Genomic DNA, 25,289 nt, shown 5'->3' on the forward strand with positions numbered 1-25,289 from the left:
AGATAATAACTTCTAGTAAGATAATTATTTGACACAGAAATTCTTGAATCATAATTATCGAGCAAGTATTATTTCATTAGCACTTAGTAACATCTGAAAAGGGGGACCTCTGAAAATAACTTTATTCACAGGTGATGAAAATATCCCAGACCTGCTCCTTTAAGATAGTTTTACAAGCATCTTTTCTTGGTCTCTCTTGACAAATATCTTGACTTTCTGGCAGGATCTGTTACAACTGCAACAGAAATTCTTCACTAAGATTCCCCCATTTTTACAGTTTTTTTCTTTTTTATTTTTAACTTGGCCAGGCAGAAAGTTGTTTTGCATCTAGGCTGTCAAGTTGCCATCTTGCTTAACAGTATTGAGAGCAAATAAACTCAACCCTTCCTAATCTCTCCTGGCCTTTTTTCAGCACCTCGTGCTTCAGGCTGAGTGCCACAGGCTTGTGGCAAACTTTCTATTTGCTCATGTCGGAAAGTGTTTCACTACTCTGTCACTTGCTGGGCCTTGCAGTTCACACATCTTTTGGAGTCATTTGATGTCACAGGGAGCAAGTTTGCCCTTGATGAGACATCTGTCCTGGGTAAGCTCCAGAACTGAGATACTGCATTATTCACTCAGACAGTTGATAATAATCCTGTAGTGACATTTGAAGCCTTGCAGGTTTATTTTCTGCTTATTTTGTACTTTAATCTCATATTGCAGTGGGTGGGGCCTGGGAATCTTACCAGAATGTTGCAGTCACTTTCCTTGTTTCCCATGCTGTATTGCAACGTGCAGGTTGCATTCAGCACAGTTGGTGTCATTCTTCAGCCACTCACTGACCATGTCACTTCTACAGAAGAGCATGAAGTCCTTTTTTCCCATACTGTGTGTCCTGATTTGAGGCAACAGCCTTCTCTTCTGATGCTCCCACCACAGGCAGGATTTTTAAGAATTCTGCAGCATCAAGTACTAAACATATTTAGTTCCCAGTCAGTTGATCAGGAAAAGCTACAAGTTTTGTTAAAAAAACCCCCGTGCTTAACAAAGAGCTGTTTAATGCATTTTCCAACATCAATAGTTGAGATAATGACTTCCTGAATACCTGGGGGAAAATATTTTCAAATTAAATTGATTTTGAAAAAAGAATATTCTTAAACAAATGTACAATTTTATAACCTAAATTAGTATAGTGAGTGTTAGCAAAAGAAAGGAGATTTAAATTAGCTAACTGGCTAGCATGATTTAAAATGTAAAGATTTGGAATAAAGCTAACAGCCAATAGCTACCCAAATCTCTTTCCAAAAATGAACTCAAAAGGAAAAGCAGATCTCTTTAAAATGTGAGGAAATGTTTGCTGTGGCTTGATATATTTCACTCTCTTCCCACGTGTTCCAACTTTAGTGAAAAGAACTAATACAAAGGTACATCTAAAGAAAATACATTTTATTCTGAGACATGGAATTTAAATAAATCCCAACCACAAAACTAAGACATTTGAAAAATCCAAGTTAACATGTAGAATTTAAAGGGAACAGAAAATTTTACTTCTGGGAGAAACATAATTCATTGAAAATCAGGACATCCATGCAGAACATAATTTCCAGGGAGACTCCACTAGCACTTTTTCCAAACCACCTCTTTATATCAGAAGCATAAGGTCCAATATAATCTTTTAATTTTAAGTGTGAAAGCTGGGGGAAAGACATGTCCTGATCTTAGACATGGACACAGATGTGTTTGCCTTCCTTCTCAAGTGTATATACATAAAGATAGCACAAACTAATAATAGGACTAGTGTAGCTGAGATTCCATGTTATATTCTAGATAGCCAGATTTGTTTATGGGAGGAAATAAGGGTGGTACTTAAAGCCAAATACATCTTTAATACATTGATTTTGAAGTCAATGTCATCCGATGCTGCCACCAAGTAACTGGTGAAACCCCAAAAGCTTTTGCTTGGTTATAGCTAGTTTCCTTGAAATGTGAGGTCCTGAAGACATGGAGTTCTGTATCTGGGAGGAGGTTGTCCTGACTATGAGCAAACTTTTATGTGGAATAAAAGTCGTATTTTTTCAAGTTCTGCAGTAGTTTTCTGCAACTCATTGAAAAGCAGAGCACAACCTTAATAAAACAGTATGACTATTCAAATAGTATGAGTTATATGGTCAACAAACAAATCATTCACATAGTTTCCTGGACTAAAGGCAGTATTTTTGAGGACAGAGCAAGCTAAATGCAGCTTCATGTTGTTAATTCTGGTCTAAAGACATATTAGACCTGGTGCTGCACTTGAAGAACAATGTGTTTAACTGAATATGTTTCATCCTTTCAAAATATAGATTTTATATCAATATTCTGTATTTACTCAGTGGTACAGCTCAGCTCCTGTGTTCTTTTACCTTAAGCTTTTACAGAGCTCATATCTAATAAAGTCATCCTTTGTACTGGAGCCAGACATAATGACTATTAAATAGTAAATATTCAATTTAATAGTTAATAATGACTATTAAACAGTAAATATTCTCTGGCTACAGACATGACAGTGTTGAATGAGCAACCTTAGGTGAACTGGGACTGTCAGCTGCCCACAGCTACTTCAGACACAGCAACTCCACAGCTTTGTAAGATCTTGGTATTGTAGATTTATAGAACAGATTCACACTGAAGAAATATCTAATTGACACATTTAACTCTGTGCAGAAGGCTGTAATTGTTTCATTAACAGTCATAGATTTATTGTCATTCACTCTCATTGTTTGGTAGCCTTTGAGAGAGAAAAGCAGTGTAAGACATTGGTGTCTCAGACAGCAGACTGACTACATGGGCAGAGGCTTGGAAAGCTGAGACTGTTTAGCCTGTGGAAGAGACGGGTTGGTTAATCCATAAATGGGAGGGAATGAAGACCTAATCAGAAAATGGGAGGGAACTCAGTGGTTCCCTGGGAAAGGATGCGAGTCAATGGGCACAAACTGAAAGACAAGAAAATCCACGTGAACATAAGAAAACACGTTTTCATTGTCAGAGTGGTCAAACACCTGAGCAGGTTGGTCATGAATCTTCCATCCTTGGAGATACTCAAAACTCATCTGGCCTTGGTTTCAGGCTCAGGCTGCCCCTGCCTGGGCAGGGGTCGGCCTGTAAGACCTCCTGAGCTCCTGCCAACCCCAGTCACTGAGATGGGTGTGACTAGGAAAGGAATGCTTTCTCCGCAGATAAGCACTCCTGCAAAATATTTATGAGAAGACACATTCGAAGCTATTAACTGATCATATATGAAGCATATATTGTCCCGAATAGGTGGCTGTTAGTCAAAAGGTGCACCGTAAATTTTTTAATTGTTTGATTTCTGTCAACTCCTTCATGCGCGTCTCTCGAGAAACCCGATGGGGCACAGCAGGACGCTGCGGGCCGGGACCCTCCCTAAGGTGCGAGTCCCCTCAGGAACGGCAGCCCCCTCCCGGGGCCGCGGGGCCGCCTCGCTCCGCTGCGCCGCCTTCCGCCGACGCTGCGCCCGTGCCGGGCCGGGGCTGCCCGAGCCGGACCGGGGCTGCCCGCCCTCCCCGGGGGAGGCAGCGCAGCCCGCATCCTCCTGCGGGAGCGGGGCCGCGGCAGCGGCGGCAGCGGCGGCAGGGGGAAGCGGCAGGGGGAAGCGGCACTCTCCTCCCCACTCCCCTCCCCTCCGCTCGCTCTCCCCTCCTTTCTGCTCACCCCGCTCGTCCCTCCTCCCTGCCGGTGCTGGCGGCGGCTCCTCCTCCCGCGTGTGACCCGGTGCCGCATGTGAGCGGGGAGGAGGAGGGACCGCGCGGTGCGGGTCCCACTGTGGCGGCGGCAGGAGGCGGAGCGGGAGCCGGTGCGCGGTGTCCCCCCGCAGCCTCATCGCTGGGCCCCGCCGGCGCTCCCCATGCCCGTGTGGTGCTGCCGCTGCTCCCTGGCCGGTCACTTCAGGTGAGGCGGCGGCGGGGGCCGGTGGGGCGCCGCGGAGCCGGGCCGCGGGGCGGCGGGCGGCGGCGGTGCGGGCAGGACGGGGACACCGGCGGGGCTGCGGCCTCCGCGGGGCTGCGGCGGCGAGCGCGGCGCTGCCGGCCCCGCACGGCCCCGCCGAGCAAGGGATGGCGGCGGGGCCGGGGCGGGCGCGCCGTGACCTTGGGCAGCGGCGAGGCGCAGCCGGGCCGGGGGCTGCCCGCGGCCGCTGATGCTCGGTGTCGCTCCGGGCTCGCAGCGCTGCACCGCCCGGCATGCCGGCCCCCAGGGGCTCCGCTCCCCCCGCGTACCTGAACGAAATCCAACAGTCTGGCAGTGGTGAATTCTCTTCTCGAAGTGTCAGGTTGAGACCAAATTCAGATTCCTTTTATATAACGAGTTTTCTGTTAACCGCCCACCACAGTCCGTTTCTTTTTTTTTTTTTTTTTCTTTTTTTCCTGAAAGTATGCAGTGAATTCTAGCATCTTTCAAAACAGCTACCTGGAAAAGGTACCATTTATTTTAATAACCTGCAACAAATTACGAGTTGTTAACAAATTATTATCAATAGCTTTTTCAAATGGGAGAAAAACTGTTATGTGTATGTTGCATTTTTTTCTCTTAATGGGTTAAAAAAAAAAAGGCAAAACCGTGAAGGCACATTTTTGTATATGTTTAGAATCTGCCTATTGATAGAATGTAATTCCCCAGGTTCTTTGAGTGACCAGTATAAGATAAATTAGGCTCTAGTGTTGGAACTGACTCATCTTTTGCCTGCTTGCATGTCTGCAGGACTAGAGCCGTAGATGATTGTGCCAAGTTCCCACCACTGCAAAGCTGTCTACTGTGAGTTTTATCGAGATAAAAGCTGCTGGTGCTTGGTGGCTTTCAGTGCTGCTCAAAGGTTAGGAAGGTGGTGGCCCCTGACTTCAGATCTTGCTAGGTTCTGGTATGATGTTCTTGCAAAGGAAGAGCATGCTGCTGACAACACTCCTTCGTGTGGACTGCATTTTGTGCAGGGATTCGGTACAAAGATACTGCAAGAAACTGCACATTGTGTGCAGATGTTCCTGTGCAAAATCACCATTTTGGTAATTTGTCATAAACTAAGCTGCATAGAAGCAACATTTTTTTTGTTAAAAGATTCTTCTGTAGCCTATAGCATTGTGCATACATCTCTTAAAAGAAGTTTTGAAATGCTTCTTTCGGTTTTATGATACATCAAGCGCAGCAAGTATAGTGAAGCCACACTAAAGCATGCGTGCTCCCCTTAAGCCTGTCTTTTGCAAAACATAAGGTAGTATTGACCTTGTCAACTTTGAGCAAAGGCTGGAAAATAAAACAGTCTACCTGCTCCTTTCTAAAAGCAGAGGTGAAAAAATCAGTATGATTAGATAGCCCCTGTCTGACTCCTTGTCTTCATCCAACTCATGCTGTTTGGATGTTAGGTGTCTGCAAGAGCTAATATGCAGCTGTAATCAAACAATAAGCAAGTAATTTGCTTTTTTTTTGCTTTTTTTTTTCTGTTGTTCTGCAGGGAATAGTGATATGAGGTACTTTCCAAAATAAATGGAACCTCAGAATACCTCCCCACCCTTTTTAACAGTGCCATCAGAGGGATGTGTTACAGATTGTGCTACTGCTGTTGTTACTGCACGGCTCTGTCTCCAGTTTACTTCAGATTTCCCCACCGAGGAAGGGCTTTTGAAACAGAATCTTGGGTGCTGTGGGAGTTGAGGCAGTACATGGCACTGGCTTCGTGAAGGCCCTGGGAATTGGATCAGCGTCTTACAGTTTTGATCCTGTGTAGAAAATAATTGCTGAAATGCTAGAATAGCTTTAAGATATGTAAAGTCTTAGGAAATTGATAAGAGTACTTCTATTTATTATTGATAATTACCATGTTTAGAAATTTTTTTAGAAATTTTTCTTAAAAATATCCCCTTGTTGATACAGATATTTGTGATTAAAAATTTTTTGTCCTTACTTTACAAAAGACTTGACAAAATAACTGCAGTAACAGACTGTTTTAATTTGACTCTGTCTTTCTAGCTAGACTGATAGTTTGTGTGCTGCTTCAATGACCTGGAAAGGTTTCAGAAAGGGCTCCTAAATCATTAAATAGAAAATGTTATAAAACAAGTCTTTGTATTCTAGAAGCATGTCTACATGGTGAAGAGTTACAAGAGAAACTTAAGTGTATTTTTCAGAGGAAGAACTAAAAAATCTAGAAAAATGGCCAGTGGTGAAAGCAGTCTGCTGTGCAGGAGCTGACCTGACTACATGGCAATTCCTTCTGTAAAAACTTTTAATGGTGATAGGGTGGGTTATGTCTAGGGCTTAAAGGGATCACTTTGCAAGGATCCATCCTCACACCACTGCCCAGTTCAACCAGCCTCACTTCTCTCTGGATGGAAATTGTTGAGGTGAAGTCCTGTGTGCTGCTCGGGCGGCAGGAAGGGATATGAATGCTGCTCCTTCAGGCTTTGTCTGGCCTTAATGTTGTTAATTGGCTAGGCAGTGTGTATCTCCTGATTTGATAAGGATAATGAGGAATGAGTTCTACTGTGTGTGGGATCAAAATAATGCTTGTGGCTATACTTTGGCTTTGTATAAACTGAGATTAGAAATCTGCACTTCTGCAGAGCCATCTGTGCTTTTTTGTTATCCTTCTGTAGACTTGCTAGGAGTAAGTAGTTTTAAAAAATCTTCTGTTAGAAAAGCTGTGCTGAAGAGTAAAATTGTGTAGAATGGGTAAAACATATCTGTTTTGGTCTCAATTTCACCAGTTTCGTAGCTTTTAAAGCAAAACATCAAAAGTGACTATTTTTGAAGAGACTGTTCTGCCAACAGTTCACTATTTCATTTTAGTTTTCTCCCATCTGTCCTTCTTAATTAGAACTTACAGCGGCACTGAAACCGAAGGACAGCTTTTGAATTCCTTTGTTCAGTACTTTGGTGACAGCCTTGGGAGGAAGATTAAAAGAATGCCTTTAATTGAAGAAACTGTTCTGCCTGGGGACTCCCTTCTTACCCTGCCTGTAGTAATAATAGGTGAGTTTTTTCCCTTTTTGAAGATTCACTGCCATTGCCTTTATCGACCTGCTGCATGAAATAATTTCTCAATAAATAACTAATGCTTAGAACCCTTACAGTGAAGATCTTTATTAGAGTAATACAGTTGTTATAATTAACAACAGTAGAATTATATTATGTTAAGGGACTTGTTGGAGTATATTTGAATTTGAATTGTGCTTTGAAAAAATCAGCTGTGTTATTTAGCAGCGGATATGGGAGTATTAACAGAAGAACTGTATTGATTCTAGTGTTGATAACATAGGTTTTGATTAATGTGATGTGTCTATTTCTGTATGCATGGAGGTTGTCAATGGTACACCAGTAGAAATCTGTGGGGTCATGTGGAAGAGTGAAAAACGTAATGTGTGCTCTGTGTTGGTTAGGTGCTAACCTCTCATTGTTTGCCTTTTTCTTTGTTGCATCAATCACTAATATCTAAATATTCTCCTATCTTTTCCAAAATGAATCCAGCTCAATTCAGCTAGTTTAAAATAATAAATTGTAGTCTTGATTACACTTAAGGGCTTGTACTTTTAAAATGACAGGGTAACAGAGGGAGGAGGCTCCATAGGTACACGACTTAATTGGGAGTGCCAGCGTAATGTGTATTGGGCCAAGGTTTTTCAACAACAGCTGGTCACCAGCTCATTCTTGCCATGACTTCATGAGCAGATAAAGAAAAGATTTGAAGTAAAGAAGGTTTTCAATAATCTAGTCCAAAGCTGTTGGGACTAGAGCAAGTACCTACCTGTAAAGAAGCAAAGATGTTGGAGATTGATGTTGCAATATAATTGTGTTCACAGTGTCTCCACAAATTCAAAGACTCCTGTTTGCACAGTGCCTGTTCTCAAATCTCTCTTTATGATAGCTTAAAATAGGACTCATGGAGCAGACTGGGGTGTGTGTGACAGACGTGAATGACTTGATGAATTCTGCATGACAGTTGAAGAGAACGGTGTCCTGGCATTTTGTCAGCCTTAATATAGGTTTGTCATGTGGTTTATAATTCAGTTTCCACTGTTTAGTTTTGCAAATAAACATTATGCAAATACCTGTGCTCAATACTTGGTTTGTCTAGAGCACCTTTCTAAGTGCTGACACCAAACACAGCTGCCTTGACCACTTCTCCATCATCCAAATGCTTCCTCACAGATATATTTGAGATACCTTGCAAGCTGATCTTCTCCACTGACAGCCTATAATCACTGAAGCCTTCAAAGGGATCTCAAATGATTTGATAATGTAGTAGAGGAGTATGAAAATAGTTGTCATCCCCCCTGCCCCCCCATGTATGACCACACTCTATTGACTTAATAACTTCTGTGCAATTTCATGCTGAAACTCTTAAGTTTAGAACGTGTTCTGTGCTAAACATTTTCATCTTTTGCGCCAGTTCTGATCATAACTATGTGGAATGTTGTCACTTCCTAGCCAAATAACAAGGCTGTTATGATACCTGAAGTTGAATATTTGCTTTAAATTTAGACACATAGTGTAAAGGTGATTGTGTGCTGTTGGTCAAGAGAAGATTTTGCTGATATTCAAACAAAGTTCTAACTACTTCTTAAATGAACAGGGCCATGAGGTTTCTGATTATATTGTTGTACAACTAAAGTTTGTGTAATAGTAGTATCTCCTGATTGCAGTCAGAGGTCTTATCAGAGACACCATGTGTAAATAATAATAAAATTTGTCATTTCAAGAAGATTTTTTTCTCTTTTTCCCAAGAATTTCTGAGAAAACCATAGCAAGTCTAATTGCCGACCTTGCAGCTGAACATTCATTCTGTGTGTTCTTAACAGCATATCCTCAAGGGATTTCCTTTCCCTTGGATTCAGTCTGCTTAAAGAATAGGAACTGGGTTTGGATCAGCTCTCTGGATGGTCCCAGAAAAGTTCAGGGAACTCAGTGACAGTAATTCACCTTAACATCACAGAGTGACTAGTTTGGAAGAGACCTTCCAGATCATTGAGTCCAACCCATGCCCCAACACCTCAACTGAATCATGGCACTGAGTGCCACATCCAGTCTTTTATTAAGCACATCCAGGGATGGTGACTCCAACACCTCCCTGGGCTGGCCATCCCAGTACTTTATCACTGTTTCCATGATATCACTTTTCCCTAATATCCAACATAAATTTCCCTTGGTGCAGCTTTAGACTGTGTCCTCTGGTTCTGCCTGGTGAAACAGACCAATCCCCACCTGACTACAGCCACCTTTCAGGCAGTTGTAGAGAGTGATAAGGTCACCTCTGAGTCTCCTTTTCTCCAGGCTAAACACCCCCAGCCCCCTCAGTCGTTCCTCACAGGGTTTGTGTTCCCAGCCCCTCACCAGCCTCATTGCTGTTCTCTGGACACGCTCAAGTGTCTCAACATCCTTCCAAACTGAGGGCCCAGAGCTGGACACAGCACTCAAGGTGCAGCCCCACCAGTGCCAGTACAGGGGAAGAATGACCGCTCTGCTCCTGCCGGCCACACTGCTCCTGATACAGGCCAGGATGCCCTTGGCCCTCAGGGCACACTGCTGGACTTGATCTCAACAAATTTCCATTCAGAGAGAAGTGAGGCTGGTTGAACTTGGCAGTGGTGTGAGGATGGATCCTTGTGAAGTGATCCCTTTAAGCCCTAGACATAACCCATCCATCCCATCCTCAGTAATTTCTTTGGGCCTTGCCAGTCTTTGTTTGGGTGACATTTGTTAACCATTTCCTTCTTGTAGCCTTATCCAGTAGGAATGCTCTTTAGCATGGCATCTTTGGCTATGGCACACATTTTCCTCTTTCCGTTGTGGATGAGCTTTTTTTATATCCCAGTGGGAAAATAAAGCTAGCTGTGCAATTGTAAAAACATTAAAAAAATCTTTACTGCATTCAAGTTATAATTCTAAAAACAGTTAAGAATTTACTCAATCATTGAAATGCTTGTGAACCACTTTGATTAAAGTGTTTTCATCAATTCATTTGATTTTGTTATGGATTTTTCTATGGATTTCTGTTATGGAAACAGAAATTTTCTATGGATTTTTGTTATGGATTTCTCTTTTTCTATATTGCTACAGTTCTCTCTTACATCTATCTCATGGCAAATGAGTGACAGTAGGTGTTTGAATCTTCTTTAAGCTTTAAATTCCTGGACTGAATCACATGCAGCTGTCTTATGTTGATCTGTTTGTGGGAGGGCAGAACAGTGTGAGAGTAAGGAAGAAGTTTTTCACTGTCTTTAGATTCTTTAGATGATTTCCTGTAGCCTGTGGCTGTGACCAGTCTATGCACAGCATTGTAATAAAGTATGGGATATTCTGCCACTGGGGACCAGGGGAGTACAGCCTGGTGAAAGAGGAAAAAGAGATCCAGTGTATGAAGAAGCTGGGAACGAGCAGGGCCTCAGCGAAGTAATGGAGGATTTAGGACTGAGGAATCAGGAAAGGGAGAGGAGACAGGCATTGGAGAAATGGGATTGTTAAAATTGTGTGTGCAAAGGTGATGGGGAAGAGTAAATGACCTGTGAATTCTTGACATCAAGAGATGAAGTAAGAATAAATATTGAACAATGCCTGCTATATTAAAGTATGAATGAATTAGTAACTTAAACCCAGAATTTGCAGTGTGTGCTAAATACCATGTGTCCGAACAAAGACAAGGTACTGACAAGTGGCTCATTAGGAGAACACTGTGCTTTTCATTCAGTTAATGAGTAAGAGAAGCTATAGAAATAACAACACATACCACATATTCAAATTTTGTATCATAGCACATACTTTTCAGATTTCACTTTCTGTAACTTTTGATGTCTGACTTTGCAACATGAATGTTACTTCTGTATTTGCATGTGATAAATATGGTCCCCTACTTTGTTTAATATTGTCAAATAAATAGAAATGTTTACCTTATGATAATGTTTTGGTCCCATCTATCTCATACTTTTAATAACATTTTTAAAATAATTGTCTATTAAAATTGAAAATGCTACAAAGCTGGTAAAGGTGTTTGACTTGATACTCTTCCTGAACAATGAATGCAGACTTACATGAATTTCATGTTCTCTACCACTTACCCACAGGAGGCCTGTGGTCACTTAGCTTTTATGTTGCTATTTTGCAAGTGTCTGTAACTTCTATTCTGACTTTCAGTCTTAAGCTTTCTGCTTGTCTTCCCTTTATTTTATGGACAGACCTGAAGAGAATATAATCTCTTCAGCAGATTGTCTTTCTGCTCTCTGTTGTACAGTGCCTGTGGGAATGCAAAGTTGTAAGATGACAGTAATATTCAGCTATCACTGTGACTGACAGACCATTTTCACACAGTAGTGAGTTTGACATAGTAAATTAGGGAATTTCTTTATATGCATTTTGCTTCCTGGTGTAAAAGTCACACATTTGTTTCTCTTTAACTGAAAAAAACTTTGCTCTGTGTATTTGGAGGATGGTCCTATAAAAAGCTCTGTTTTACTGTGAAGTTTATAAGCTGCTTTGAAATCAAGACAGTCTGGCATTATACTACTTCAGTATTGTTTTGTTGCTGTATATTTAGTGATTAACAAACTGTAGATTATAAACATTTTTACTAAAGCAGTAAATTTTTTCTTTAATAGGAAATGGACCTTCAGGAATTTGCCTTTCTTACCTGCTCTCTGGATACAGGCCATATTTGTCTCCTGAAGCTATACACCCAAACCCCATTCTACATACAAAGTTAGAAGAAGCTCGACATCTTTCCATTGTTGATCAAGTAAGCTTTGGTTGCATTCTTGTCTAGCTCTTTTCCTACTGCAAGCAATAGTGCATTAATAAGTTATTTTGTTATTCTGTTAATTTAAATAGAGTCAACTCATGGCCATCAGATCCAAACCTGGGCTGTGTAGTGTTGTTTGTGGCTCTTGAAGGCTTTTAGTGTGTGGTGTCTTTTGGTTTTACTGCTTTTTGTTGTGTTCTTACTTCTTGCCAGGAGTGTCTAAAGTGTGACTTGGTCTGTGGCTGATGCAGGAATTCCAGTTGTCATGTCCTGGGATGTTTGGGCACTATCACCAAGGAACACGAGCTACTAACATACATAAACTACATGTAGTTCAAGTTAAAATATTCTTAAATACGACAATTCTTACTAAGATTTCATTTTTAGTTGTATTGGGCACATATGTCCTCTATAAACACAATCCATTTTTCTTTTTGGAACAGTATACATCTTTCAGTGTTTGTGTTGTATTGACAGTTGCTCTTGAATTTTTGTTGTTACCCATGTAAATGTCCTATTTTTCTGTCTGATTTGATTAGTTAAATCTTCCCCAGCATTTTTCTTTCCACTTGTCCATTGGTTTGCCATCTTAACACTGTTTTCCACTCACCTCATTGTACTCCTGATGGATTACTGACAATGTTATCACTGTGTTGCCTTTGTGACTAATTTATTTGAAATACAAACATGGATTTTTATTTGTAGAGAGTAAATAGGAGTTTGCTTGGCTTTGGATTTTGGAGGGCATTTTTGTTTCAGTGCTGTGCTATTTGCATGTGATGTTTACCCTAGGTCTCAAGGGCTTTTTCTTTTGCAGGAGAGTAAGTTGCCTAAGTTTTGGCTACAGATGTTTCATGTACTTCATCTTCTCCCAACCCCCCAATATTTTGACTAATTAGGAGGCTAAGCTGTACTGACTTTGTTGGCAAAAATTGGTCTTATGTCCAGTTCTTTCTTCAAATCTCTATTTTATCTTTAAATATTTCCCATTGTATAATTTTTGCAATTATTAGAACAAGACTGGTTAATAGATCTGAAATGTGAACTTTACAAAGTTCTAGAAATTTTTCTCAATGTTAACTGGTGTGTAAAATAATCCTAGTTTTACTTTTTAAAAATAATGGTAATTTTATCTTCATTATTTTAAGATATAATACAGTTAGTTTGGAACAAGCTAAGAGCTGTCAAAAGAGCCTTTTCTACTTGATGTTTAAAGCTTAATGTTTTTAGATTCCAATTTTGCTTTATCAAAATGGGACTTTTAGAAATATTAGCAGTCCTTTGTTAAAAGAAGTCTGTTGTATATAAATATAGATGTTACTAAGTTGCTCTGATCTCTGTTTGTCCACATACTTCTTTGTTCTGCAAATACTGACTTGTCCCAGAATTACTGTTATTAACATGTAATTTTAAAATGAGTGAGATGTACTCTTCAGAGTTACAAAGAACTGAATCATAGCAGTTATTTCTGAAAAGTGTTTTGATTGAATCTCTACATTAAATAACCTTTACCTGAAATGCAATTTGAGTTGTGTTTTCTGTTGCAATTCAACTTCTGCACATCAGAGTAGCATGATGAACATGAAAAGTTTAAAATTTGTCATCCTTCAGGATCTGGAGTACCTGTCAGAAGGGCTGGAAGGACGCTCCTCAAACCCAGTTGCAGTGCTTTTTGATACCTTGCTTCACCCGGACGCTGACTTCGGCTATGACTACCCGCCTGTTCTGCACTGGAAGTTGGAACAGCATCATTACATTCCCCACATAGTGCTTGGAAAAGGACCACCTGGAGGGGCCTGGCATGTGAGTAAAAGTTTCATCTCACTCCTAGAGTAACTTGATAACTCTGTGGTTTGGGATCTTTCTTACTGCCTTACTCTAGAGCTGTCTTAAATGGTAGAGCCAGTTGCAGTTTCAGCTGCTCCTTAGCAAAGCCCAGGTAAGTGGGGGATATGAGAAAGGAAGGAAGAAGTTGCCCTTTACTTGGGTGTTTGTGACCGTGAGTGCTGTCTTATATTACCAGGTTTTTTGTTAGTTCACATTTAATGTATTATAATGTTGAGTATTTTCTATAATTTTTTTTGTCTGCATTGTTTCCAGGTGCTTTTATACACAATCTTAAATTTGGTGTCTTTATATGATGCTGCTTTGACATTTTTGTGTTTCCTTCCTCTTTTGCATTTCAGATAACTTGGTTTTAGTTTTCCTTTCACATGCTCTCTCATCACCTTTATTAGCTCATGTGGTTGCTTATTATCTAAGTGTAACACAGAAATGGTTCTTCAGTTCTTCATTTAATGTCCTGGTTTTATGTTGTATTCTGGTATTTTGTTGCTCTAAATGAGTACAATGAGAAGAGCTTCACCGCTTTTTACATTTGGTTTTTTTTTTTTAATTTACATTTTACATTTGAATTGAGATTTAAATTTGAAATGTGTCTGATCATGCATCTTCATTTTTCTCCATAGTCCATGGAGGGCTCTATGCTAACCATCAGTTTTGGAGACTGGATGGAATTGCCTGGCCTCAGCTTTAAGGAGTGGGCAGCTAGCAAACGCAGGTAAAGATACTGCAGAATCTACTTGGGAATCCTAATGGCCATAAAATCCAGATAACTGGAAAATATTGAGGCTTCACTGTTCACAGGAGGGCTTCTTGTTTAGTTTATTAAATTGTTTGATGGCACTGGAAATTCTTCTGCTGTGTGTATTCTGATGCAAATAAAATGGACAATGGTCAGGCAGAATAGTTGCTGGTGAGTGCACTGAAAGCAAACTACAGGCAGCAGTGTGTTCCAGCAGCATTTCAGAAAGAGGCACTGGCTGAAAGCAGTTCTGATCAGAGGTGAGGGAAGATGGAGGAAGGAATTTCGTATCCACTGAAGGAGGTATTGCAAGTTCCTCTTTCAACACCAATGCAGCTGAAGTTGCTGCGCACACCAGCTTTCTTGCAATTCAGGAAGTTACATATTTCAGCACTTGCTTTTACAAGCAAAGCTGCAGCATCTGAAATCTATAAATTTTAATTTTAAGAGAATAATTCAGTGTTTCTGTGTTAATTTGTAGCAATAAGTTTCTTGAAAAAACTTGAGAAGAAGAGTTAATCTTATGCAAGCTCACTGGTTTTACTTCAGTTTGTAAAGGTCTGTGTCAGCAGATGAACCTAGGAACACTCTACATGAGCTTTTTCTAAAATTTTAATTTTTTTTACTTTGTTCTAGCAGAATTAAAGGAAGTTGGTTTTGTACCATGTATGGGAAAAGAAGAAGCACAGTTACTTGAGCATATGTCTTTAGGGGCAGACTGTTACTCATTTCAGGACAACCCTTGAAGTGAGGAAACTGTAGCTTTGTTCTTTAATCCTTTTCTTAGATAACCACAGCAATCTTGCCTCCTTGCCTAACTGAAATCCCATAAGCTGCTTATTATCTGAAGCTATGTATTATAGTTTTCAACAATGCTAAAACCAGGAATGCTGACCTGTTATACTACAATTAAACAAGCTTATTTAAAAGGATTGATGATGATGTAAAATTCTAGTTATGTAGAATAGTTTCCTAAGTTTCCTTGCAAGAGGTGTCACACTGTCACATTATTCTCTTCCTATAAATATCTCATGAGGATTTCCAGAGTAGTAACCTGAACATTTAAAAGAACATGTGCTATTATATTGTTAGTCCAAGAAAATGAGTAGCCTGATTACTTGTAAATATGATTTTAAGTGTAATTTAGTGGCAATCCTGATGTTCACTACAGTTTGTTTTGCCCTTTTCCTAGAGCTTACTTCTAACGAAGCAGCAAAATTCATGCAACTGTTCCAAATAATTTCACTATCAGCTATTTTTCTTATAAATGAGACTGCAATAATCACGAGAAAAGCACAGATGTAATAGCAGGGTTGCAGTGCATAAATGGTTTTTATTGAACACTTGAACCTTACAATCCTGTTTACATAGTTGCATTAACGCTCTGTGTCATGTTTGCTTTGCTCATTCATGTGACATGGAACTACTTCATTTGATACTTAGTGAATTTAACCATACCCAAGGGAGAGGTCTTTTGTAAAGTATAATGACTGCTTGGTTCCAGTAACATATTGAAGCTAGAGTTTCAAAATTAGCACTTAACTATGACATTTAATTATTTAGATCGTTAGTAAGTGTATTCTAATGGGGTGCAAGTTTAGCCACTACTGTATTGTTGATAGTTGTGATGGTAAACTTTGTAAAACACTTCCATATGGAGCTGCTATGATATTCCAGAGCTTTGTTACACCTAATTTCTTAATCACCATAGCAATTTATGTTGTATAAGCACTTAAAACTGTATTTAAAAAGTTAGCTGGTCTTGTGTATCAGGAAACAAGAGAACAAATAAGTCAAATGCCTTTAAAGATGCTGAACTCAGTGTCATTTACACTGAGCAGATTCAGTCCTCATAAACTTGACCTGTCATGTGGTGTATCATATCTGATATTCAAATTTCCAATAAGGTCTATTTATTAACCAGAACCATTCAATTTTCTTTCAGAAATATAAAGACTGATCGAGTAATGCCAGAGGAAATAGCTTGTTATTATAAACACTATGTTAAAGTCATGGGCCTCCAAAAGAATTTCAGAGACAATGTTTATATAACATCAGTGTCCAGACTTTACCGAGAAAAGGATGATGAAGGTAGGAGTCACCAAAATGAAGATATTTCAACACAGCATTTGGAAATGGAAGATGGACAGAAATCACTTGTTAAGAGAAACTGGGAAGTCAGAGGTTATCAGCGAGCAACAGATGGCTCTCATGTGCCCTTCTGCCTCTTTGCTGAGAATGTGGCTCTTGCAACTGGAACCTTTGATTCTCCTGGCCGACTGCAAGTTGAAGGAGAAGACTTTCCTTTTGTCCTCCATTCCATGTCTGACTTCGGAGCCGCAATCAGCAAAGGAAAGTTACGTGGGAAGGCAGACCCAGTGTTGATTGTGGGTGCTGGACTAACAGCAGCTGATGCAGTGCTGTGTGCCTATAACAACAACATCCCCGTAGTCCATGTGTTTCGTAGAAGAGTTACCGATACAAGCCTGATTTTCAAACAGTTACCTAAAAAGCTTTACCCTGAATACCATAAGGTCTATCACATGATGTGTACTCAGTCCCATACCGTGGACTCTAACCAACATTCTGCTTACACTAGTTTCCCTGAACACAATGTACTTTCCTTCAAGCCTGAGATGAAATGTGTTCTTCAGAGTGCCTCCGGACTGAAGAAAATTTTGAAGTTTTCTGTAGCCTTAGTTCTGATAGGTTCTCACCCAAATCTTTTCTTTTTAAAGGACCAAGGACATAGCATAGGTCATCACTCTAATCAGCCCATCACATGCAAGGGGAATCCTATAGAGATTGATCCGTACACGTACGAGTGCACTAAAGAAGCCAACCTCTTTGCTTTAGGGCCTCTGGTGGGAGACAACTTTGTACGGTTTTTAAAAGGAGGTGCACTGGGCATTGCACGATGCTTGGCAATAAGGCAGAAGAAGAAACATGAATTGATTGAAAGTGGGGATGGAGGAGGTGAGGGGGTACCATAAACAAGACATTAGAAACTCTCACATCCGGGATTACAGATGTAGTCTTAACAGAAAACTCACTGGCAGCAAAAGTTGATAGCAGTCACATTTCTGTTGTGTACAAGTAACCTGCGCTTGTATTGCTTGGTAAAGGATATTACAATACTTCACTCTTTAAAAATACAAAAAATTGATCTGCTATTTCAACTGATCTCAACTGGAACTGCTTCCAGATAAACAGAAAATGAGACTAACTTGTATTGGCCTGCCTGTCTGTCATCTCTTGCTCAACTACAAGAGCAGACTTCGTTTGTGAAAGGCAATGCCTACCAGAGTGATTTTACATTTTAGTGTCAAATGTGACAAGAATGCTCTTACCATGCAATTGAAATAACTTTTAAAAGCAGAAAGCTTGTTTGTACAAAGTGATTCTTTGTCCCAAAGCAAATTTGGAGCCTTCTGCTTGAAACAAGGATTTTATTTATTTGCCACAGTAATACTTGGAATGAGCACTTAGTAAAATGGTTTCTACTGTAAGAAGGACTTCTGTAAGCAAGAAGTATTCCTCAACAGTTTTAAATTGTCCTGGTAATTGGAATAAAATAATAAGCATTCCCATTTAATCTTTAATGATTTGACACAATCCATTAATGTTTCTTCACACTATGCCTCGACTTGGGTGAGTGCACAGACTAACATGAGATGTTTCCCTACAGTGACATGTACATTTCTGAGAATACGCATTAACATAAACAATAAAGTACTGATGTAAGTGCTCTTATTACAGTGTCAATATCATGAATATCTAGTGTACTACTGAAAAATTAGGTACATGAGAAAATGAAGGGGTTTTTGCTTCCAAGATCAAGAAGACTTAATGGGATCACTTTGCTGATGAAGGTGGGGTGGGTGATAGATACTCTGTCATTTGACCAAAAATGGGTTCTGTTTTTTTTTTCTAGAGCAGCACATGATAGTAAAATATTTTAGCCTGAAGTTTTTGAAACTTAAGAAAGGCTTATATCTTACAGTCACCTAAAAAAACAAACCAATTTCAAAACAAACATGCAATAGTTCCTTTAAATCTTAAAGCTTTTAATGAAAGACAAAGACTTAACTTGTACCTACCTCTGAATGCAAGTTTCATCTTTCCGCTCCATAATGTAAGACCTAGATATCATTTGCTGGGTTTTACAGTAGTTAGTTCAACTAAACACACTCATATTTACTGTCATGAGGTTATTTACTGTGAGGAGGTTAAGTTAGGAAAGTGAATTCCCAGAACTCTCAATAGACAAAAGTGATTGGTCTTGAATGTTTCTTTACCAAATGTTTTCATTCGTGTCCAATATGATGGAAAAGGTGTTATTTTTCTGTTTGGGTTTTTTTTTTTGTAAAAGAATGTCGTGTTAGTTTCAAGTATTCTGTTTGCGTGATTAAAAGTCTCCATATTGAACTTCAGCAGATTTTAAAAAGGAAGTTAGGCTTTGTGAAACTGCTAGTGGTTGCTGGTTTCCCAACTGCCTTAACTTTCATAAATGGTAGATAGCTATATTCAATAAATGCCTGGTTTTTGTGCCTACTGAATTACAGGGTTCTTTGGCTACTGCAGATCTTTATGCATCTGAGTAAGTTACTCAGGATTTGGACATAGAAGTTGAAAAGGTAAAGGATGCAAGGATTAAAGTTAATATTTTCAGTGGAAGTCCAAAATAATTTATTAAATTATGCTACTAATAATAATAAATTTTAGTCTAGAGCCACTGAACAGCATAAACACAAACAGAGGAGCTTTTCTATCAATTTCTGCATTGCCCACATGGTTGGCTTTAGCCATGCATTGTCAGTACTAGTTAAGGTACTTTTTTATACTGATATTGAGCTGATTTTAATTCCACTAAAGTCTAAGCTTGTTTTCTTGATATTTTAATTGCAATTCTACAATTTGCCTTCTCTGGAAGAAACTCTGTATATAGAAACCAATTCTAAAGCTGTGATACCTAATAATTTTAACTGTTATAAGTGCTAAATACTTGATGATAGAATTTTATTGCAGTTTAGGTATTGGGAATACATTTGCACTGTGACTAAATTCCTGCAGTTTTGTGTCAATATTAATGTCTAAATACAACACATGGCATGTTACTGCTTTTTCATAAATCACAGGAGACATTTAAAATGCCAGCAAAAAAAGAGATTTACTTAGCAGTTATTTTGCAAAATGGGGAAAAAACCTTCAGCCCTTTTTGAGCTTCAGCTGCTGCAGCTACTCACAAGTTGTGCGTTGTAGTGACAATTTTGTAGCAGAGATCTTTGACCTATTCTTACTCAAGTATCTTTCACTGCAGTCTTACAGCACCTTGAGGTTTAACTGCTTTTTTTCCCCCATTAATCATGCCAGTATTTTTGAGATAAAAAGTTGCCTGTGAGACCCCCTAGTTGGGCAGAGAAAACTCAGTGGGTCATGTTTATTAAGCCAGTGTAAAAATACTTTTTTCAACCAAAGTTTGCTTAAAGATCATCTTGTGTCTTCTAGGAATTGCTAGATTTCAAGTTGTAGCTAGACTTTTTGATTTTTGCTTTTCTGATTTTGAGAGAAATTTCTGTTTCTCTCCTGTTTAGTATTTTGAGGAAGTAGGTGATAGAGAAGTTCAGGCTTTACCTTAAGATAGTTTTACCTACTGCATTTATTGTGAATTAGATGTTGGCACTGAATAATTGTCTTTCGGGGAAACACCTTGTTTCTCAGATTAAAAAAAGCCCAAACATTTGAATTTCTTGTGTAATATAATAATTTACAGAAGGAAGACTGTTTCTTTCAGCTCTTCTTTCATTGAGAACAATAAACTTTTAAACATTGTGTATTTTAAAAGGGTACTTTGTACTTAAGATTTATCATGAAAATGCAGACAGGAAGAACATAATTTTTAGCTGAAGTAAGTTAATTTGGATTTACAAAATTTTTAAAGCTGTGTTAACCCTTACTGTGTATTTTCTAATAGGGTAGTGGAAAAACAGCTTTTACATTTGGATTTGGTTCTTAATGCTGTGAATGTGTCTTCTAGTTAAATTATTTCAAGTGTCCAGATGCTGAACTGGGAGTAAGATTTCTCCTACTAGATTTTGCTAACAAACTGACTCTTTCCAGTACTTCTTCTGACTGAATTGTACTTAATATTTTTTCCACACAGGAGTAAGCCTAAGTTTCACCCAAGTGAGTAAACACAGCAATCCTTTCTGCAAGTAATCCAGAGAGAGTGGTGACAACACCACTGGATTCTTCTCTCTCTCAGGAAAGTGCTTTCTTGGACTAGAAGCCTGAGCTTGCCAGTGACTGCATGAAAAGAGTATGGCTCCCCAGTGGTTGTGCACTAAGAAAGGGACACCAAAGTGTATCCCACACCTCCAGGTCCCTTGTCCTCAGCACTTGGGGGATTCTTGTATTTTACTTCTGGCCTGGTGGATGTAGGCAACTTCTTTTTAATAATTTCATAGAGTGATGTTTGCATAATGAAAAATACTCATTTTGTAGAAGAAGGTGGCTATAGCTTTCTCTCACAACTCAAGAACTGAAAAGAAAGCTAGAGCCAGAAGTTCAGAGTATTTACTCAAAGCTGGAGGAAATCAAACTAAAACCTCAACTTTGAGAGAGGCCTGACCTGCATACCCAGTTGAAAGGAAGTGCCATTTTTAGGACAAATCTTAAAAGAGAATGAAAGGGAGTAAAATTTGCAAACTTCTAGTGAGTCTTCACAGCTGACAAGTGATGCCGAGTGAGGGGTGATGGGAGGAAAGCAGTGAGGAACATGTGCAGTATGAAGTGCAGGCGTACAGGTGCTGAAGTGCCAATGGGGGTGTCCCCCCTCCTGGGGGAGATGTGGGGCTGTGACAAGAGCTCTGCACAGGAGCTGTTCCTCCAACACCCAGCCTGGGATTTGTAACGCATGTGTGTGAGAAATTGTCTTTGCTGACAAAGCTGTAGGACCGGATCAGCGACGTGGGGTGCCAAGAGATCAGGCTGTGTTACTCTGCTACCATATTTTCTACTTCTGAGAAGCAAGCAAGTATATTTTGTAATAGCAGGATCCTGACAGTGCTCCCAGACATTTCTAAACAGGAAGAGGTAGCACACATATGCTTTAAAGGCAGCTGATTTTATTACTGTCAATATAGTAATGATTTGATTTTGAGTAAGTTAGGGAACCAAAAATGCCAAAAGGTTTATACTGTTACATCTTAATTTAGATAATCTATTAGAACGTTACAATAACAATGTTCTGTCATAATTTTTCAGTTCTTATTTTAGAGTGAGAGCAAGCCAGGAGCATTCAATAGATGTGAGAGCTTGTATAAATATTTTCCCCATTTCTCCTTGCCCAACCTGAAAGAAAAGTGTTGTTTGAAATAACAGTTGATTTTACTCAGCAGAAAGAATGGAAATTGAAGCATCTTTGACAGAAAAAGAAAGGCTTTGGTGACATTAGGGGCATTGGGGGTACAAACCTGAAGTAAGGAATTATAAATAGCTCTTTTTCTGAAACAGAGTGTATTTTTGGGAATATGGCATGCTGGGAGTTTCATTTTAATTTATTTTTGAAGCTTGAATTACATGGAGAATTGTGTGGTCAAGGATGAATTTGGTCTAAGGAACAAGGATTATAGGCAAGGGGAAAAGCATTTCTAGTGTTATTTAGTAGCTGTAGTGATTCTAATTGCTATTTTAAAGATGGTTTTGTCTACAGATACGAGAACATTTCAGCTCAAACATACCTTGAACTTGGGTTCATATTATACCTGTCTGCATGTTAGGTAATTTTCTAACTGATAATTTTGTACTTTCAGGGCATCATAAACCAACTCTTAAAACCTAGGTGTAAGTAGTAGTCATCAAAACCAGGCAACAACTTGTTCTGAAGACTAAGTAACTAATTTGCACCTTCCTCCTTCCTCTCTTTATTCTGAGATCACTGGCAGATCACTACAGGGGATGCTTCAATAAACTGTCCCTAGATACCCTCTCTAGACTTACATGCCAGCATAAAGAAAATTAACAACTAGGTTTGCTATGTATTCACAAAATCCTATAGAATCCTGGCATTTTTTAGGTTGTCCTTTAACTAGGAAAACGAGTATTTTTCATTGGTTTGGATGCTAGGACCAGCTGCTGTGTGGACAGTGAGCTATTGTTTGAGAACTGGTCCTGCTACCTTACATCTCCCTGGCACAATTTACTCAGTCAATATTCTGACCTTGGCCATTTCTGTTAGACCTGCTATGCTGGTTGTATGCTGGAATTCCAATTTGAAATTACATAAAGGACTGTATTCATCTACCTATGTTTGCTCACACACAATGCACCTGGACTTGGAGATATGTGTAAATATAATTTCTTTGTGTGTGGCAGTGCCAGTTTTCATCTTTTGCTGGAGTATGCTTGCATCATACTTATTTTTATGATGAGTAATATAAACACATACAGAACATTTTCTGTAAGCAACTTGTGAGCAAAACCTCTCTTTTGATGATAAATAGTCCTGTGGTTTGCATGCTAGGCTTGTTTTATCTTAATTTGTGAAAACTGACTACAGACAAAAAACAGTGTCACCTAGAAGTCAGTTATTTTGATTTTGAGAAGTAAGGAACTCAAGTCAAACGAAGGATCAAACTGCAGAGGAGAAAGCAGTCAGAGAGCTGCAGTGTTCAGAATGAGGGAGAAGTGTTTTGCATGGATCTGGTACTGAAACCAATGACTGACAGATTGCAGTAGTAAAAGCTGCAGCAGAGCAGTAGGGGCAGAGCGCTAAAGCAAGTGGTTGAGAGAGTTGCTAGTCAGGGATATCTGATGTTGTGTAGTATTTTTGTAACTATGTCACTGTGTGGAATGTGATGATGATGGCAATCAAAGATTGCAAGAGGAAGAGGAAGGATTAATGGTAAGGAAGAGAGAGGGTTAATTTTTTGGGCACATTTGTCTTGAATTCTAAGGAGATACCAGAACATCAACACAATTGGAATTTGAAAATCAAGCAAAAATCAGTTTGGGAATTTGTGAGTCAAACCAGATGTGGCCAAATGTGGCTGAGGATTGATTCAAGAAAGGGAAAAGAGCAAGAGAAGAGGGTGCAAGACTCCCTCCAGTTTTATGGGAGAGACAGGAAAAGTATGGACTGAGAAATCATTTGTATAACATGGGCTGGAGCAAGATGGGGAGTGGGTTAGAGGTAGGTCTACAGTAGAAGCTTCAGCTGCTGTCTCAGGATTTAATGTGGAATAGAGCCTATCACACATCAGGAATGAAGGCAAGGAAGGGACTTGGCATTTCAGAGGAAGGTGATGGGGAGGTGGCTGGATGGAGGAGCTCAAGCTGACTGCAAACCCAGTTTCCACATATAGGAATGGAATGACAAAGAGGCCAGCCCTGACGCACAACCGCCACCATTCTGGGGAAGACGGGGGAGTTAAGGGAAGGAGAAAAAAGGACAGACTCAGAGATGTGAATGGGCAGAAACAGAAATCACACTTCAACAGTGTGAATATCTCAGTTGTCTTCTCCAAAAAAAACCAAACCTGTGGCTTCCTCAGTTGATGTAGAAAATGAGAAGTCAGCTGAAATTGGTGTGAAGTAAACTGAAAATTAAACAGGTTTTTATGCAGGGATACAGCACCTATCCACAGTTTTAGCAGTACCTAGAGTGATTCAATCTGCTTTAAACTGTTTTCATCAGCTAACCTGCTGAATGCAAGACTGTATGTTAAGAGCCTTGCTAATAAAAAGTTTATTTAGTTTATACATTGTGTGCATCTCCTTCCTGTAAGCAGCATGAATAAAAATATTGTAACAAAAAAAACCCCAAACAAACCCTCAAACTCAGTTACACACAAAAAGTGTAAGAAATAAGATCTGAAGTTAATGTTTAGATGTATTTTTAAGGTGAAGAGCAGAACTTTGTCAAAAGGTGGGTATACTTGCAGACCGTGAGTGTGGCAGATGAAAGGAACCTTAGATATCTTCTTGGATTTACTGAACTTTTTTTAACCTTCTAAAGAAAAGTAGCACCAAACAAACTCTCACAGAAACTGAATGGTTGAAACCAGAGAGCACAAGCTGCCCAGTGAAAATAGAGCATGCAGCAGAATTTCTGAACTGCAGGATGCAAAGTTGATTGCCCTTGCTTGTGCTCACAACCTTTGCCTTACCTATAAAATGCCTCCACCCTTGAGCTTCCCATCCTTCTCTTTTCTGATTCTGTGATTCTCCCATCCTGCTGGGGAGTGTGTGAGTGGCTGCCTGGGGCTTAGCTGCCCAATGGGGCTAGCCTACAACAGTATGTTCCATACCATAAAGGAAATACCAGGTGAAGTTAATGCACTAGCTCCAGGGATAAGGCAGATACTGATGTAATTTACTGGAAATTGAAATTTATTGGATCATGTAATTATGTCCTTTATCACCTACCTCAGAACTTCAGCAACAGAAACCAGTAAGCCAACAAGCATATTTCCTCTAATGTCTTGAGATGAAAATCATAACAAAAATAAGTCAAAATGGAAGGAAGCCTTCAGAATAATGAATAGGACTTGTCACATGAATTTGGTGTTACAATTAAAGCCATGGGGGTTTGCCTGTCTAAGCTTTTTAATGCAAGCCTAACTTCATTCTGAAATAGCAGCTCAGGTGTTCTAATGCGTAGGCTTTTCATCAACTGGACAGCAGCAGAAACTGGATTACAAACCAAACTGTATCACTACTAGGCACCCTCAAGTTGGAATCCTAGAATATTCTCAGTTGAAAGGGACCCACAACTCTTAAATACTACATTAAAAAAAAAAAGTATCAAAGCTGGTTAATTCAGCTGTCTGGGAAACTGGATTTGAAGAGCTCTAAATCACAAAACATGAACAAGAGTGCTCTCAGCTATGCCACCAGGGTTGCTTGAGCCCCTAGCAAATTGCAGTCTGGGCAGCAAAGGACTTAGTC

At 39.6% G+C, this 25,289-nt stretch overlaps 1 protein-coding gene across 1 annotated transcript; it reads left to right on the plus strand.

Annotated features, from left to right (window-relative positions):
- Positions 1–3,805: 3,805 nt before the first annotated feature.
- On the plus strand, positions 3,806–18,092 carry OSGIN2 (oxidative stress induced growth inhibitor family member 2). Its single transcript, XM_054293523.1, has 6 exons — positions 3,806–3,930; positions 6,845–6,999; positions 11,616–11,752; positions 13,367–13,558; positions 14,224–14,315; positions 16,285–18,092. The coding sequence occupies exons 1-6, from the start codon at positions 3,887–3,889 to the stop codon at positions 17,330–17,332; spliced, it is 1,668 nt and encodes a 555-aa protein (XP_054149498.1). The 5' UTR covers positions 3,806–3,886; the 3' UTR covers positions 17,333–18,092.
- Positions 18,093–25,289: the final 7,197 nt, after the last annotated feature.

Source organism: Melozone crissalis, unplaced genomic scaffold, assembly GCF_028551555.1.
Source record: "Melozone crissalis strain CALT ecotype California unplaced genomic scaffold, PUWL_Pcris_2 ptg000002l_1, whole genome shotgun sequence".
NCBI lineage: Eukaryota > Metazoa > Chordata > Aves > Passeriformes > Passerellidae > Melozone > Melozone crissalis.

Bases quoted from the DNA above. Each gene is read 5' to 3' on its own strand.
- OSGIN2 (XM_054293523.1), top strand. From the start codon at position 3,887: ATGCCCGTGTGGTGCTGCCGCTGCTCCCTGGCCGGTCACTTCAG. The intron at 3,931-6,844 runs GTGAGGCGGCGG...CTTCTTAATTAG, and splicing joins TCCCTGGCCGGTCACTTCAG to AACTTACAGCGGCACTGAAA. The intron at 13,559-14,223 runs GTGAGTAAAAGT...TTTTCTCCATAG, and splicing joins CACCTGGAGGGGCCTGGCAT to TCCATGGAGGGCTCTATGCT.